This window comes from Opisthorchis viverrini (assembly GCF_000715545.1).
Source record: "Opisthorchis viverrini unplaced genomic scaffold opera_v5_4, whole genome shotgun sequence".
NCBI lineage: Eukaryota > Metazoa > Platyhelminthes > Trematoda > Opisthorchiida > Opisthorchiidae > Opisthorchis > Opisthorchis viverrini.
The window spans coordinates 773,693-792,658 of NW_008751660.1; the positions used below are offsets into that span (position 1 = coordinate 773,693).

General features: G+C 46.4%; 1 protein-coding gene across 1 annotated transcript in view; it reads right to left on the minus strand.

Moving 5' to 3' along the window:
• T265_00411 (hypothetical protein) overlaps window positions 1-12,645 on the minus strand; it is a gene marked incomplete at both ends in the record, with an annotated part of 42,748 nt that extends 30,103 nt beyond the window's left edge. The window contains 3 exons of the mRNA XM_009164184.1: window positions 1,280-1,394; window positions 12,006-12,486; window positions 12,519-12,645. Coding sequence (XP_009162448.1) covers window positions 1,280-1,394; window positions 12,006-12,486; window positions 12,519-12,579 — 657 coding nt within the window. The remainder of the gene's footprint in view (window positions 1-1,279; window positions 1,395-12,005; window positions 12,487-12,518) is intronic.
• Window positions 12,646-18,966: the final 6,321 nt, after the last annotated feature.

Sequence of the window (18,966 nt, forward strand, 5' to 3'; positions counted from 1 at the left end):
TATATATATATCAGAAGAAAATTAGTGTAGCAGACTTTCCGTTACAGTCAGCACACTTTTCAGACGCAGCAGGTGTCTTTCCGGTAGTATAGAGCGATTATCATCCTGACGACTTTGGCAACATGTAATCTACAGCATTCAACTTTTTCAGATATTCATAGACACCGAACGTACTACCAGAATATCACCAGAGCCTCAGGTATCCACTTCGTTTTTTCTCACAGAACAAGACATTTAAACTAGGGATTGCGGTAAATAAGGCCGGTATATGATCGTCACACTGTTCAAACACCAACAATCTGTACGTCCTTTTGAAACCTCCGTATGAACAGCAATATGTTCGGTGGCGTTACTACTATCCATGTAACCAAATACGCATGAACATCAAGAGTCTTACTGAATGCTTACTGCAGTTGCTAAAAACCCGTATTATTAGTCCTACGCTCTTTTCATTCAGTGTTCAAATCGTTTCACGCAGCTAGCGCAAAACCTCGGATTGTGTATTCCCAATAACTCACCAACTGCTTTGCTTCCCTTATCAGACTGATTAAAACATTTGGATGGGTGGACTTTGATAGCGCTGCAGGTTCATATGTCCAATGGAGAGCTGTAGGGCATTCTACCCGGTTGCCCCGCGACGATACCCTCCAACACGAANCTTCCGATTGTGAAAATTTACATGCTATGACGGTGATTTTTGCTGATAAAAGAAGTTTTTATAAGGGTCTTTGTTTCAGAGGAAAGGATTACAAGGTGGTCAGTCTATTGCTTCAAGAGTTAGGTGTGTCATAATGCTACTATTGAAAATCCGGGTATACGCAGAAAAATTTGCATGGTCCCCAAAGTTGGCTGGCCCCAGGAGAGACCACCTCCCTACTAGGACGCTCCTCTCAGAGGGGATCATAAATATTTATGACTCCGACTCAGACAAAGTACCGAGAGAACAATTGAAATAACGCATGGCGACCTCGCTCTGAGTGGATTTATTTCTACTGACCACGAGTATATCCCAAACACTCATCAGTGTATCTACGGCTGAAAACTGCACTATTCAATCATACCTGGGCTCGATGAATCATGCTACACTTGTTTAATACAAACTGAATTGACCCAACCTAAATGCAAATAGCTACACGTACCAAATAGCACTGATGAAACGCCTGAAACGAAACTGTCAGACACAGCGAACAACTCAGCCAGTAAGTTAGCCGCCTAAGCTGACAACCATACCTTCTATATATGTCCCAGGAAAACAAGAGAAAGTCAAAATCAAACTAACCGCAACTTGCTTCACTGATTCATGCACGTCCCAGAATAGTTGGGCAAACTGCTCCTTTGATACAGGTCTTCCACCAATACGTATTCGTTCCTCGACATTCACAAGATGCGGAGAGCTAGAGGTGAACAGATAGCTCAGCTGATAAAAATACTATAACACATTATTAAATCTGGTGAGTAACGAGGGCAAACAGTAATGCGTTGCCCCTTCCAACAGGGAAGCAGATATTTCCAGAAGATTCAAAAGCGATCTATTCTAGCGACGACAAAACCAAGCCAACTGTCTGAAATTCAATGGGACCCATCAACAAACAGCTGCCTGATCGCGGTTTCCCCTATAGGAATTATATATATATTCTGACTGGGGAACAGGTGATATGACACTTGACTTCAGCAACAGCAGCAGTACAGCATCACTGTTCAACACTGATGCTTGGCTGCCGTACGATTTATTTAAAAGCCCTATTGAGAAAAGAATAAGAGTGAACGGGAAAGGGGCTTATTACTAGCCTACCACAATCATTCTGATATGCCTAGACACCCGGGCACACTTTAGACACTCTGGTTGGGAACTGATCATAAGAACGCCATCGAAAGACTAGCAGCCAGATCTTGCAGCGCGGGGGCCCATCCTGAAAGGCGAATTGCACTGACAGTATTCAAACTTTTCGTAATGACTTTCAACAATTGAAACATTTGGACCACATGACACTCAGACAGAACAGTTCATCCCCATTAGGACCAATACACAACTAAATTAGGTTGGTCAGAGCTCCACAGACAGCCAACGTGCACAACTCAGTCCACTAAAACCTCACCGGATGGCCCGTGGATATTCTCACTCATTGGGGATTTTCTAACTCCCCGCATTACGAAAGGCTTCTTCGGATTTTGATAGACAATTGGTGAGTTCACGAAAGTTTTCTTCATCCAGTCTCTATACATCCCGAATTTCCTCTGGGAGAGACAGTCGGTTATTTTGCGATTGAATCACCACTCACAGCATCCCTCGAACATTTTTGTTCTGATACCCCACAACTTCATTTTAGTCTGCACCAAAGACAGTTTTTGTGTTTCAGAGTACCGCAGCCCATCACGCCCAACTTTGGCGGAACCCTCTTTATAAAGTGTGAAAAATGAGACATTTTCCGTGTCTTTTTTCAACCGATAAGCTGGCTTGATATGTACTGCTGATCAAGAACTCAGTTTATTTTCTTATGGTTGGAGTAGTATTCACATCAAGTGTATTTTGCGAGAAGAGACCCGTAGAAGCGTTGATGGCGTGGTGTCTGCTTGACATTTCAGAACCGTAAAAATAGCCGAGGCGGCAAGTACCTGCTCTGCAGTATACTCTTCTCGGAATGTTGTAAGCGAGGGCTGGTGAAGACATCATTTCGCACAATCCAGACCGAAAATCGAAGAATTTTTAAAATAAACGCTTCTGATTAGTGATTAACTCAAAACATTACAACACACGGCTAACCTACTCCTCATCCCGATGCAATCAGGACAACTCGAAAGTGAACACCGTCACGCCTAGTACTTAAATGTGATCACGTGTCCGACGGTACCACACAAGAACTGACATCTGACTTAAAACATATGCATCCAGGCAGCAAAACGTAATCGCCAATGACTACAGGAAGGATCATCATTCGGCCTACGACTCAGAAATTGTACGAGCATTTGACCGTTTAGGTCAGCCACCACTTTACTTGTGGTTACGGTGACAGGTGTGTCGGTAGAACGCATCGACGCCTTCCTCAGAGGACTTTTGAGTACTGTCCCGAAAAGTTGGTGGGAAGTAGAACAGCACACCAAACGTTGACGTGAAACTGAGGACCATTGATTATCAACCCGGCAGATGCTTTCAAACAAAAGCTACAACTTTGGCCTCCTGTTAAGCGATATCATTCGGAGTAAATTCACCAAAACTGTGCGCGTGAGCTACTGACTCAGGCCCTCTGACTTCCCTGAAACTAACGTTGCCCGATGCACCCTCTGTTCTGACTGTGTCTATGTGTTATATGTTTGTTACGTTTTTATCACTTAATAATTTATAACGTTTCGTTTTTGTAATTGACGAAGACAAGTGAAAAGTTGACCTCTTGCAACAAATGTAATCCGGCTATTCTACTAGTTCTCAGTTGTATTCCTTCTTAAGATCACAATTCACGAATCGGACAAGTAACGATTCGTATGCGTTATGATTCTTTTCTACATCGAAACCTGGAACTCTTGAACGAAGTTTCTACCCAAGCACAAAGCAAGATGAAAAGCGTTCTTGGAAGAATTCAGCTTGATGGCAATCATACCATGTGGTCAATTCGTCAGGAATTCACGAATGCTATTAGCTCGCCTACCGCATGTGAGTTACTTCTGCTAAGACATTAAAAATTTCGAATAGTAATAACACATTCGCCTTGCATGTCAGGTGTCCGGAGTTCAAACCCCGGCACGGCCATTGGATATGCACTGCTGATGAGCTCTAACAAGAGTGAAACTCGAGTCCAGTGCTCCCCCCTTTGGTGTGGATCCACATGAGTAATTGCGCCAGGGCAGGAGGATGACTGTTCAAAGCAAAAGTGATGTGAAACTGAACAATACACCTCCCGCAAAACCCCCACATGCATCGAGCATCAAATTATCATCGATTAGATAACAGACAGTACCCACGAAACCAGCCACATGATTGCAGTTTCCGAGTTTTCGCTCTATCCAATGAGTAGGCAGGCCCTGTTTGCCTTGACCGTTACAATATAGACAAGGAGAGTGACGAAAACTGGATACGCGGGGACCAAAAGCAGACGTCTATCAATCTATGCTCACATAATGAAACCTACATGTCAATGCGAACGAAAAAACATGCGACACGCCAAAAAGCGCTTCTCCAATATGAATCGAAGCAACATTAAACAAAAAGACAGTTACCTCAGGAATCCTGTTCGGTAGCCGGAACTGCGAAGAATAGACTCCATAATTGCGCAAGTGCTTCCTTTACCTTTTGAACCAGCTACGTGAATAATGTGAAAGTGCTTTAAGTGCTGATTCTGTATGCGACTGGAAAAATGTGATCGGACGAAGCATACCGTCACTCCTATTGCTGTCAGAAAGGGCCATAAACGTTGACATCGTTCTTCGTACAGAGCCTTCGGGCTTGAAGTGGTATCGATAATTACACGATTTACGGCTGAATTCAATTCATGAATAGCATCCTGAAAGTATGAGGTGACGATCACACAACCTACGCCGTATGTGTGTTGATGTTTTGCCCCCATTAGCTTCGGGCGCAAAAGACGAATATAAGAGACCAGTTTCATTCAACACCGCTTCAGCTAATAATCCAACAAATATATTGGACAACTTTTGGAGCGCCCACTTTTAAATGGCTGGAACGTATGGGAATACAGGAAGGTAAAGTGAGCAAATAAAGCAGCTAGCACAGGATTACGGGAGGTAGCCAAGCGAAAAGATTGTGTCACATCAAAGCCCACCAGCGTTATGGTGAACTTCAAGTCCGTACAAGAGACGAAACTCGTACGAGCTTAAACATTCTGGGGTACATTTAAAGTTTGTGAAAGTATGTGAAACATTGGCATGGAATAAAGTATTCCTAAAAGCGAAATTTGTGTTTGGTCTCGCGTGAGTGGGTTCGTGTTAGTGGCTCTGGATAATTTCACGTGGAAAAATAAGTTGAACAGTCTTCCTGTCCATTAGGAGGCCAGCAAACGATGCCCTAGCCATCCCAACTCGAGGGATGGTCTCGTCTTTCATCGGTCTGCCAGCGATTCTGTAGCCGCCCGAGTAGACGAACTTATCTATTACATCAGATGATTCATCTGCAAGCATTAGGTTTGTGTTTGATCCCACCCACACTTGCAGCAGCAACTTACAGGTGCATACGAGACCGTGCAGAAGTACCTGAATTGTTTAAAATAGTTTGCATTTCCAAAGGATCTGATCCAAGGCGGGTGCAATATCATGGGCGTGCTTAAGATACACGAGCTAAAGTCCCGAGATTATTTGAATCCCCCATGTGTCGGAGGCAGGTAAAAAAAACTCAGACAGAACAGCACTCGAGGGATGGTCTCGTCTTTCATCGGTCTGCCAGCGATTCTGTAGCCGCCCGAGTAGACGAACTTATCTATTACATCAGATGATTCATCTGCAAGCATTAGGTTTGTGTTTGATCCCACCCACACTTGCAGCAGCAACTTACAGGTGCATACGAGACCGTGCAGAAGTACCTGAATTGTTTAAAATAGTTTGCATTTCCAAAGGATCTGATCCAAGGCGGGTGCAATATCATGGGCGTGCTTAAGATACACGAGCTAAAGTCCCGAGATTATTTGAATCCCCCATGTGTCGGAGGCAGGTAAAAAAAACTCAGACAGAACAGCGATTGAGAAGTTAAAGAGGGGGGGGGGGGCATAAGATACCCTTGGATGTGGCGAACTCAGGAGAGGATTTGCCGCAGACACATGCGTTCACGGGAGGAGGCATACAGAGAATCCGTAAGAGACAAAAGTTCAGAAGGGACATCCTTCATCGCCGGACACTGCCACAGTTTCTGAAGACAAACGGAGTCAAAAACAGACCTGAGATCGAGAAGAACGACCATTGTTGGCCATCGGAAGGAGCAGTTCAGTTCCAGCATTTGTCAAAAAGATGTTATCGATGCAACCCCGGGCCAAAAATCTGATTTTCCTGATAACAGATCAACCCTCGTAGGGTAATACCGGAGGGCACCTTGGAAAGTATGACCAACAGTCCGATGCCCGCGTGGTTTTCGCACGACATTCTTGCACCCTTTGTAAAAGTAGGAACCATCGTCGAGGTACCGCACTCTGTCGGTATTCTCTCTTCACTCCAGATACTTTGGAGTAAACTGGTCAGGACAGCCAGGAAGTACTCACAACCTTCCTTGAGGTGCATAGGATGCAAACCTCCGGATCTGGTAGTTTATTGCACTGGAGCAAGGAAATGACACACTAGAACTCCGTTGACGGTGGTGGACTGATGTCCACACGCCAATTGGGTTGATTTGGTCCATCCAGAGGGTAAGTTGGTGAGGTGCCAATGAACTGTTCTCCAAAGTGTTCAGCCAAATATTAAAAACTACGTCTTTATGAATGGAATAAGGACCCAGCTTTTTGGGAGATCGTTTTACTGACACCAACCCTCCTCTGACCAGTCGGCTGGCTTGGTTGAAAGGGTCAGTAAGCACCACCGTACTCGTTTCTTGCAGGTGTAGTTTTCCTGGCATCAATCAGAACTGCTAATCGTGACGAGATCCATTGTTCATTGGTGTGCGACAGACCTTGGGTAGACTGCTTCAAAAACTGTGAGCATGGCTTCTCCCACCTTCCTCCAACAGCCAGCCAAACCACCATTACAACCACTGTACCCGTGGAGTTCTGGGAACTTCTTAGCTAATTCAACTCGATATTAATGAGCTACACAGACGTCTTGCAAGTGGTGAACTGAATTGTCTTGTATCAAATTGAAGAAAAGCGAATAGATACGCGCATCCTCACAATGCCGTGACAGGAGTCCAATGGTGTACTCCAAATGACAATCTTGTATCGAAGCCCTCCATGGGTAGTTGACTGTCACATGGTCAAACTGAGTCCGCAGTTAGTGCCTCCAAGTCACGCAGTGTGAACGCTTATGCTGAAAGCTTGTACTGGCTGGAAAAAAATGTTATATAACTGAAGAGATTGTTCTCCAGTATCCGTGCGATGAGTGTCAACACTGAATCGGCCGCCAAGACGCGCTTCGTCAGGACTTAGTTGGCCGACCTGAGCATTTATATCATCACGAATTGATGCACTTTTTGCTGACAACTCTCGATAGAAGTTGCCCCTCTCAGCGTCGGAGTTGCTGCCCGTCGGAGCGCACGTTAACAACAAAAAACACCGTTCGCCACGTACAGATGCATGACTTTGACTGATCCAGTCAACCCAACAGTACAAAGACGATTATTTACTGCAACCTGGTTCGGTAAGGCGCATTCAACCATGGCGCTAAGCACAGCTCCCATAACCAGCTACTGCATCAGGATACCTGATACCTGATATGTAAGGTGCGGGGAATATGTATTCGCCCCGAGCGATTTGGGATGTATTACAGAAATGGGGACTGGTATGCGTGTTTCGGCGATACAGCAAACATCGACCAAAGGAGAGAACAAGGTCTGAGCAAGACCTGTCTGTTACCCGATTTGGCGTACGTTGAAAGCTGTAGTGTGGAGCAGACCCATTAAAGTTATTGGAGATTTATTTTTAACTATTTTACTGGGTAGAAGCTCAGATACAAAGCAACGCTTAGGTGACTGACGTCGAAACGAATCAGGAGCTTTGGTGAGGGGTGCGTGGGGATGAGTCGGTGAACGAAGAGCTGTAATAACGAATGAAACTTCCCGGTTGCCCAGACAAGGTGCCTTGAGTCTCCGGCTGAAAAATCTAAAAGCACTAAACAGCGGTTGTTGGAATTTTCCCAAGGGGCCCATCCCTCAGCCAATAATTCAGTAGCGTGACTCACTTCGGTTTAGGGGACAGAACTGGCCTGAGGACGCCGGGAGTAAGGCACAGCTGTCTGACACTTAATGCGGCTATGCAGAACAGGTGTAGTACCAGACTCTGGTTTTAAAAGTATGTCAACTGTACTGAATAATGCGCCGGTGGTCACGGTCAATCGATGGACGATCAGTGTGCGGCTTTTAGGGCCGGTCCTTTTTAAACCGTGCTTCCTAGAATGAAGGCAGCATCGTTGACTCTATGAATATGCTGGTTGCCTGAAGGAAACACCTTACCACCTTAACAATCCTACCAGAACGCCCCGTAAATACGGCCTCTCGCCGAGCTGTCATCTATCTGAATAGTGCTCTGAGCCCAACAGGATAGAGAGCCTTGTATGAAACAGCGATAGTGACCTCATTGAGGCTCAGTGCTTTTCATGCAAGCGAAAGACCACAACTAGGGTTCCTTGCGTCACGTATAGGTATGGTCACCTTATTGCCGTTACGGTCAATATCCCTCGAAAAAGCCGATTGTATTGTATTGTTTGTGGTTCACGAGACTTTTCTATTGCTAGACGGAGGGTTCATTTCTTAATTTTGCCGTGAAAATATAACGAAAACAGGCGACAAACACGGGTGGAAAAAATGATTCAGCTGTAGTGCGATTTCGGTGCCTAACTGCCATGACGCCAGGAAGCAGGAGGGCTGGGATACTGCCAGATTGCCCAAGCCTAGACAGCGGAAGTCGAGAGGCAGAGGTCGGGTTCGAACCACGGAACTTTTGATCGGTTAATTCACGCCCTTACCACTGAGCCATCTCGCCCTCAAAGCAAGGGTATGCTCCAAAAGAATTGGCGGTCAAGGACTTAACCTCAACATCGGTAGCTGATGGGGCACTTTGAATCCAGGACTACCAAGCTGTAGAGAGACGTCAGGTGGCACAAATCTGGTGCTCCTGTGCATTAAACTCCCCTGCTATTATGACTGAATCCGGGATCTTCGTGGTGAATAAGGTGGTCAGTTGTTAGCAGGTGTCTTTCAATGAATAGAACAATATTTCGTTGGCGCATAAAAGAGAGTGACAAACAAGAAACGGTAAGTATTACAAACAATGTGAGTTCTTATCGTAGTGGAAAGCAGGACATCATCATCACATCGTTGACAACACATACACATTGGGGCTTAACTACCATAAGGGGGAAAGGTGGTTCAAGTGGTTGGCGCGAATTTACTGACAAGAAGGTCCGACCTTTCTCCCTCGACTTTTCCTGTCTAGGCTTGGGCAACCTGGCAGTATCCCAGCCCTCGTGCTTCTTTTGGGTGACACGGCAGCTAGGCACCGGAAGGGCGTTACAGTTGGACGATGACTGCCACAAGTCGGGTAGCAAATGTTCGGCTGTTAACAAGCATTCGGTCGAGGAGTGAAGCCTCAGCTCGCGAACTGAGGGCTACACGAAAGCCGGTGTAACCCTCTGCAGTAGCTGCAAGATCAATCGAAGTTCGCAATCCAGGGAGGGTGTCGTAAGCTCGGACACTGTGCTCTGATTTGTATTCCAGTTTAAGAGATGCAGGTGTGTTAATAGAGTATAACGGCGGTCCGTTGGCTGATCTGTCTCTGGAGAACGAGGCTTGAGTGACGGGTGTGGAGTGGTAGATATGAGCAGCAGCGTGCAATTTATCAATTTCCTGGGTGCTTGGTTGACATGCCAACAGCTGACATATACATAAGTGATTGTGAAGTTGAACACGGTAGTTGAAACCACAATGAAGAACGATGAGGCGACAGGAGCTGCATATTTCCGCTTATCCACCTCGCCGTTTCATCATGAAACGGTCGATGAAGCGTGAAGGTATTTGATTTGTAACTTCACGGCTGTATGTGGGCTGAGATGCCACCAGGGCGCCCAACTATATTCAGGGGGCCTTCAATCAAGGTCATTGGCTCAAACGCTTGCTCGAAAAGTGGTGCTCGGTGTGAGGCTAGTTGCGTGTTCCAGATCTTGCGAAACAAGGCGCCATATTTGTTCCAACACCTAATATAGAGAACTAAGATATCGTGATTATTGGACCTCTATCCACTGAATAACCTGGTAGGAAAGATGTGGATGGTGAACTGGTATTCTCTAGTAAAGCTCAATGGGTTACTGAGTCGCCGAAACACGATAAGGACCAGTCTCTTCATGACTGAATTTTACCAACACTAAAGTCTGGAACACCAAAATGATAGTGATTTCTGACGCATCACTACAGTAGGTGGTCACAAGGAAGTTTGTGTGTTTTTTTAGAGACGAACATAAGCGATCCTGGATTAGGATACCCGAGTTGGACCAAGTGGTTGGAGCGCGAATTTACTGACAAGAAGGTCCGTCGTTCGAACCCGACCTCTGCCTCTCGACTTCCCTTGTCTAGGCTTGCGCAACTTGGCAGTATCCTAGCCCTCGTGCCTCCTTCGTGTGGCACGGCAGCTGGGCACCGAAAGGGTGCTACAGCTGAACGGTTTTTTAGGATACCCGAATAACGCTCGAATTTGTGGATAACCATGCGTGCCAATGAGTTCTTAAATTCATAGACACGTGAATGAGTAGACTTAAACATGATTATATCCACCGGATGGTACCTTTCAGAAAACACATGAGCAAAGAACAGGTCGGTTTTTAGAGAAAAGCGTGACATTATAATGCAACAATCCTTGCTGTGGACTGTTCGATGCTGCTTTCGACTACCACGTTCAGTGTCATCAATAGGACTGCGGCTGGGTGGACGGGTAGATGATTCCATAAGTATTGGTCTATAGCCTTTTCTGGCGAAAAAAGTAAACATATCTAGAGGTCGTTCATCTGATGAACTTCAAAAAAATTGGGTCACAGGTCCAGTGAGGATGAAAGCTAGTTGGTTATAGTAAAATGAACGGGATCATGGCATTCGTCAGTCTAGTTATCCACCCACTTTTGATCTGCTTCCACATTAATCGGGTTCAAACTGATGAGAGCGGGAGAGGGCTTGCGTATGTTAGCTCCCTCATGTGAGTCCGGCGCCTCAGGAGTACGAGGACATGAACTTCTGGGTGTCGAGTGGTATCTCAGCATGTCTATATTGTACGAAATTCTTTATCCGAGACATTAATGAGTGATTGCACAGAATATGAAATGATCGCTGTCTCCGTCATACTGGACTACACAGATCAAATGTACTGCGAATTGTTGGTTTTAACAGTCTTGACTCAAGTTTGGAAACAAATCCTGATAAGAACCTGGTTATAGCTTGGCGCTCGGACAGCACTTGGATCTTCCTGAAGGATACAATCGTATATCGTGCTGGGTATCGGAATAAAACAGAAACTTGGTGGCACACATGGGGTTAAAAACCTTTCGCCACCAATCCAGGTATTTGCGTCGCGTCTGTGTTTGTGCATTGGATATGTCCAATGCCACTCCAGTGGCCTGCGTGTTAGCATACTTGCTGTTACTGGGGTTGCGATCCAATCAGTCAGTCAATAAGAGCAGACGATAGGCGTGAAAGCCCCAACCCCATCCGCACGACTAAACTGACGCCACTCCCCGAAGGAAGTTGATCACTGGGTTCAGGGGGATGATGGATCTCCAATGGTGATCGGGATGGCTCAGTGATTGAAGCACAAGTTTACTGACCGGAAGGTCCGTGGTTCGAACCCATCCGTTATAAGTCAAATGCCACTGTAAGGAACCAATCAGTTTGTAAGTATATCAATTCTCGTGCTTCCTTCAGGTGGAACTACAGCTGGGCACTGGAAGGGCATTACAACTGAGCGATTATTTATTATTTTACCTTACGAGAGGACTTGATTTGCATCGTTCCTTAAGGAACGATTTTGTGGCCCAAATTTATGCCACCAACAATTTTAACAAGTTTCTTAAATTTGGTTTTGCGCTAGCAGGTAAAATTTGACAGGTCATTTTATTCATCAATCACTTGTTGACAGTATGACAGTGATACAGATTTAGCCAGCCGGTTTAATGGAACTTCCGCCGGTAAACACGTGCGAGCGTTCCGCGAGAGTCGATTGGCCCAAAACCCCATCCTAAGTAAATGTCTAGTAGTGCTTTGGACTGGGTTCTAGAAGGACTGCGGTCAACTATTAGAGGAAGGTCATTCCACGCAGCTACTACCCGAAATGAGAAAAAATTTTGCCTGATGAATTTGTGCGCTCTGAGCTTTAAAATCTTCTTACTATGTCCCCGCCATGTTTCCTGGATCAATGGTGAAAAACCTGTTAGCCAAGCTTTGGTCAAACAGGGCATAAGTAAGAATTAGGTCCCCTCGGAGGCGAAGGTACTCCAGGGGAAAGAGATCAAGCATTGCGAGACGCGTTTCGCAGTCCACGGATTTGAGGCCGGCAACCATTCTCGTGGCGGCTCGCTGGACGTGCTCAATGAGGGTGACGTCTTTCGTGCGTCCTGAGCAGACAACTTGGTTGGCGTACTCCAAGAGCGGCCTGACGTAGGCCCCATAGAGTATTTGGAAGTCCATGCGAGTGATACGGTAGAAAGTGCGTCGGATCATCCGTAAAAAGGCGGATGCCTTTCGGGCTTGTTTCTCATGATACATTGAGAAGGACAAGTTTGAGGAGACCCAGATACCCAGATCCTTTTTGGCATCTATCCTCGTGATGTTTTCCGGTCCTTGCTCACCATGCATAACAAAAGCACTCGCTAAGTCTCCTCCAAATGGCATATGGACGCACTTTTTTCATTCAGAAGAAGGTGCCAGTCCAACGACACCTGCTTGACAGCGTCTACATCCATTTGGGGGACAATGACATTCGAACTCCAGGGTTTCAAGTCGTCCTGGACATGGACTTGCAAGATTATCTGGAAGGTCGTTGACGTAGATCGGAAACTGGAGTGGTCCCAGGGCATATGAAAGCTTATAATGGTGCTTCGAACTAGGTACTAGACGGAAGGTGGACAACCGTCGGGCGAAGGTTGTTCCACTCAGCAACTACTCGAAATGAGAAAAAAAATTAACCACTAAGGGACTGTGCTCCGAACTTGGAAATCTTCTTACCATGTTCAAATCAGGCATACGTAAGTATCAAGTCTCCTCGGAGGCGACGGTTCTCCGGGTGGAAAGAGGTCAAACACCACGAGATGCGTTACATAATCAACGGATTTAAGGCTGACAACAGTCTATTAAGCAGCCCGTTTGAAACGCTCACTGAGGCTTACGTTATTCTAGCGTCCTGAGTAGATAACTTGGTTGGCATATTCAGGAAGCGGTCTGACGTACGTCAGGTAGAGAGTCTGAAAGTCTGTGTGAATGATACTGGGGAAGGTGCACCGAATCATTCACAGAACGCCGAACGCCTACTGGGACAATTTCTCATCATGCCAAGAGGAAAACCTGTTTGAAGAGGGTCAGAAATGCAACCTATTTTGGTATATATCCTGGTAATGTCTTCTGGTCCACCCTCAGTGTGCACGATACAGGCGTTCTTCGAGTCCTCTCCGAATGACATAAGGACACACTTTCCTCATTCAGAGGAAGGTAGCAGTCCAACAGCCGCTACTTTGCGGCACCAATATCCATTTGGGGGCACAGGCATCCAACATTTAGGACTTCTAGTCGTCCGCTCAAAGTAGTTATGGACTTGAATGAACGCCTGAGGGTCGTTGATACAGATCAGAGACAGAAGTGATCCCAAAACAGCCCTGGAAAACTCCAATGGACACCATGCCCGGAGAAGAGTGGACCGAGCTTATCTACACTTGGAATGTTCCTTCTGATAGGAGCGCCTTACTCCAGCGTAGAATTTCCCTTTGAATCCCGTAAGATTCGAGTTTGTGGAACAGCGGGACGCGGGCCACGATTTTAATCCCGGCGCCTCCGCCCACCCCCTTCTTAATTTCTTCCTTCAGTGGATATTTGGCTGTGTTTTGCAGGTCTTTTGGAGTCCTAGTTCACACGGCCGTCTTTTGAACTCTGACACTTCTCTCCTTCGTAATTATTTTGTAGAGTCCATACCAAAGGGGAGGAGAATTGGCTAGGATGGTGCTATTTATTCCTTCTCTCCAGGTTTTTGAGGCCTTCGTGTGCCATTGGGAGGACAGCCTTATAGCACGCCTCGCAGCGCATGGCGCAGTGTTGAACCCAACTTGGCATCATGACAATCGAACCAATCGCTTGCTTACTCCTCTCGTGTGCTTATCAATCTTCACTTGTTTCGATTATCCGTACTTGCCAATTATCTTACCGTAAATGTCACCCGGTTCGACGCCGGGATTCTAGCATGTGTGAATGTAGTATCGTCGATTTACTAACGAATGTGTTTGGTCTCGTCTGATGGGCTTGCTCTGACTTGTTCTGTCATGGTTTCCGTGTTCTTGCACTGCTGGCCATTGTCATTAGACACACTCCGGAGGGAACGATGATAACCTGCACTACCGGGTCGACATTCCGTGCCCCACTGGCTGGTGTTGAGCCTTGGACTCTGCGCTTTGCCGATCAGCGAAGGAATTAGGCAAGAAAGCACGCCGAGAAAATGTACGATACGGATATTTGTGTAGCTTTACTTACCCCATCTATGCGTGACTCGGAGTTCTTGCTCATAGGCCTAAACAACATTGTCGCTGAGACGCGTTTCACTGCAACATACCATCGGGTGTGTTGGTAGTTGTCGCAAAAGTATGAAAAAATGAAGGCAACCAAAGGTCATGTTTTTAATGAGGTTACTGCATGTGAACTTCATGGGGTGTGCGGCTGGGTATGTTTCCAGATAACTGAAACCAAATATTTTGGTTTATCGAGATCCTCATTTTGAAGGATTCCACATGGAACGTTTGTGTTTGAGGTTGAGTAAAGCAGGAGCGATCGGCAGAGAGCATATTAGCGTATTATGTAACCTTAATTTAATTTTGGTACACGATGCACGCATCAACAATCAGACTGAAGGAGTCGCAGGTGTGCAAGTAAACTGCATTTGAATTTGTGCGCTTTCCGGCTCATGCGTAAATTGGCCAATCAAAAGGCCGGTTTGTTCGTTGATAGTCTGATACGACCCATAAACTGCTGAAGGGACATGGTTCAACTTCTCGTCAAGGTCTCATCGTGGCACTTGGCACATGCAGGTTAAATAAAGTACGCGTTCACAGTGGGTGACGGAAAACTACTAGCATTTTTGTAGCCCTCGCGGACGAGGAACACTTGTCAAGCCTACCAGCCACTGTGCCTAAAAGCGTTGGGGTTGCTTAAGCAAGCCCAACATATAAGCACCACAAATAGAGGGAATGTGCGCTCTAATTGCGGATTCTAGACTTAACTGTAATTCATACGGCTCCCCCAGTTTAGCCGTCAAGATACTACAACCATATCACGTCGCTTCGATACGGCCGAACCCCTTGCAGGGCTGTGCCGTTACCAATGCCCGTGGCAAACTTTTAAACCGAAACGCAACTCTGCTCTTCCTAGTGCTTTCAGAAAAACTCAACCACTTAGTCACTTGCATTCAGCGCGGCTAACGTCTCTAGCTGCAGGTATCCATAATATGCGGCAGGCACACCAATCCACAAGCACTTCTGCCCCAAATGTGGCCTTCCACGGAACAAGATCTTTTACGAAGAACGGCTGAATAAAAAACTTCTTTTAGGCATTCGATTTGCAAACGGACGTTGTCCCGGTCCTTGAGTTACACACGAAACGGGATGGCGATAAGGCAGACTCAGAATATGTTCTAGAGGCGCTTCCGACTAAAACACCTGTTCTTTACATTTTTCAGCAAACAAGGATTGAATAAGTAGGCAAAGAGAGCTGAAGCGGCCGCCTAGACAACGTGAGCGCCCCCCACCTAAGCAGATGCACAGCACTATCTCAACCCCCACTATAAGAGCCCACGACTTGACTGAACTGACAGGTGCACGGTTTAGGCAATGGGTGAGCTCAGATGGCCGAGGTCACAGCAAAGCTGACCACAGCAACGACCTTCTCCACAATAAGGCGGACCAATTTGGTGCTATTAAGCGTCGTAGGACAAGACAATAATATGCGTGGCCCCAGGTAACCTTCAAACTAAGTATTCTGAAAACTGATGTTTCGGTTTTCGCCTACCGCGACACCCTTCAGTTAAGTATCCCACTTTAAGTTTTGGTCCCGAAGACCAGCCCATTAATCTTAGTAAACAAAGGGCTCGTGTTACAATGGCATATTAATCATACTCATCAGTCTGCGTCCACCTAAGTATCAACTCCCAGCCACTGAATGTGCGGTGTGCGTGCCAACGGCCATCAATGCCCGGCCCTCAGCGTTGGTTTGCGCCTTGTCTCCAGATGGCTGTTCATTGTTTTGACGTTCCCAAGAATATATTTGGGTTATTTTTTGGCGCGCAGTGGGCAAGTCATGGGTGACCGCAGTGAAACTTTGATAGATCCGGCAGCAGCACTCACCATGGCATGCAGCCCTTCCATGTGCTCTCTGACAGCCTAATCTTGTATTATAATGGTTCACATCCATTACTTGACCTCACCCGCCTCCTCTCTTTAGGCACAAGCATTGGAAACCAAGTTAGCTTCCGTTGCTTCCTGCCGCCAAAGGCTTGTGTCCGCTAATATAAACAGTGCCATACCACACTTTCAGAGCATGCTCAACTCGGGCATCATACAGCCATCTAACAGTCCGTGGACTTTGCTATGTCCTTGTAAATTCCTGAAATTGGCGCACAGGCAAAAGTCATCAACGCCTCAGCATACCTTCCGCAAAACACAGTCATCCGGTGCTGCACATCAATGATTTAACAGAAAAATTAGCCTAATTGTACCGTCCCTAGATAGACCTAGCGCACGCATGCTGACAGATTTGAGTCAACCAGGATGTTGCTAGAACTGCGATCACCTCCCAATTTCCTCTGTTTATTTGGCACATTCAGGATTTTTAAGGTGCACGTTTCTGATGATTCCTGACAGGCATCTTGTAGTAACGTTATTTCCTCAGCTTAGTTCTCTGTCTGAGCCTCCCGAGCTAGCGTTCACGAGAAAACAACCACCAAAGTTGCACACGGTCGTAGCAGCTCCTAAAGACGTGCGGTATAGTGGGATCCGTGTGAAACCCTGCCTAACACCCCCTTGAAGGTTCTTGACGTAGCTTCGAACTTGGAAGTTCACTTGAAGTGGCCTCACTGGCTTGCGGATCCTGCCTGTTCAGCGTCGTGGCCGTAATCCGTGCTCAGGATGGGCCTCTGACGAGGCAAATGATTGATCTTCCGGGATGTGGCCGAGATCAAAAGTGTCCAGAAGCGTTTCTAGACTCAAATCACGTGGTCCCGTGGGCAGGATATGCGTATCTGTCTGTCAGATTTGGTTCGCATGGCGTATCCACTTGGCTGGACCAACTTGAATCTCGTAGAGCACTTTGCCGCGCCGGCGAAGGATGAATCCCGGGGTATACGTGGGGTGTCTGCCGCAATAGTCACGAACTAACACTCTCTGGCCTTCGCTGAATGAGCGCGCAGTTGCTCCATGATGCCGGTTGAACTGTTCCTCCATTCTGGTATTGCAGTGACTAGCCTGCCTTTTTTGTGGCCGGATAGTGTCATGCGCTGTTTGAAGCCTCCTTCGGAGCAGTGTCTCCGCTAAGGTGATACTCCATCAGGTGAGTTGGGGTTTGGCGTCGCTCGATATGCCAGCAGGAACCTTTGCAAAATCTCTTCCGTTGGTCCCTCCCCTCTGGACTTCTGAAGTGCCCACTTCAGGGTGTCAACAAAGCATTCTGCTTGACCGTTCGACTGTGGGTGAAACTGCGGCTAGCGGACATGTGTTATGCCATGCTTCCGACAAAAGTTCGCGAACGGCGACGATTTGAACTGACTGCTGTTTTCTGATACAATAGTTTCCGGTGTTCTAAAGCGACTGAACAATCGCCGGAGTTCCAGGATTGTAGTGGCAGTAGTGGGACTGTCAGATGAGACACAAAACCATGTGAGACTTAAAAAAGACCCTCAGGTTAGCCTAAAGTAACAAGCGGCCCTCGAAATGTTTGGTATATTTGATATGTTGGAACACTTTTTAGCTATAGTGAGGCGCAGAATATCACAAGAGCCAGTTTATAAAGGCAAGCACGGGAGCTGATAGTCGGTGTCCAAGAATGGAACTCCTAGTTTCTCAGTGCCACTGCGATTGATTATGGAATTTTCTCAGGCTATGAGGAAGTCGATTCATCTGTAGTTTTTATTATGCAAGAAGGTATCAATATCGGGAAGCGGAGGCGGAGTGGGGCTGGAGTCAAACGCCTAAAGGGGAACGGATTTGATAGTACGCACCCATCCACTTACTACATCTTCGCTAGGACTACGTTCATTGGTACATATTTGATGATGCATGATGTTCTTGAAGCCCAAGGACCAGGTGTTTATCACCTGATGTTATATATGCCTTGCGTACACGTCATTTTAGCTTTGCCACCAACAATCCGTTAGCACCAAACTTCGGTATCGCACTATCAATGCCAACACAGCTACCTCATTGTCGACAGCGTAGCTAATTGAGCAAGTAGTAGGTCTGCCTGTGTAAAAATGTGACAGCTGAACACTTTAACTAAAGATGCAAACGAGATAAAATCAAATATCCTTTTTCATTCCGGATTCAACGCCTAGCTCAAGCGATTTGGAGAGAACGAGACGAAGTGATTAACAATTGCGGTTGTACCAGTACGTTAAAGAAATGAAATCAATGTCACGAATACCGGCTTTATAATCTTCAAGCATGGACATGGTGGAGCAACACACCATATGGATTTAATGTTGAGGAGCCGTCACTGGCCACTGCATCAGGCAAACATTTGTGGTTGAGGCATCAAAATCAACGGCACGGATAGGCGTGGAACCAATAGTTATGACAAGCGGCGGGAGTTAGCTTGATTGCGTACAGTTATGAGTGTTAGTGACGTCTTGGCTGATGATTTAAACTATCGAGCACAGTTGGGGCCTCAGTCAGCGGTACGGATTCGCATAGGTCTAGATGTCGCAACAATTATTCAAAAAGAGACAACACTCACATGTATCGTAATAAAAACCAACGGTTGGCCTTGTTTTCCAGGCGTTTGGTGTGTTTTATGACGTAATGGAGCCTGATGGCGTAATTTTTAATGGAAAAGCGTTCTCTAGGTAGGGTGGTAATTCACATGAAGATATATGAAAACGCTCCATT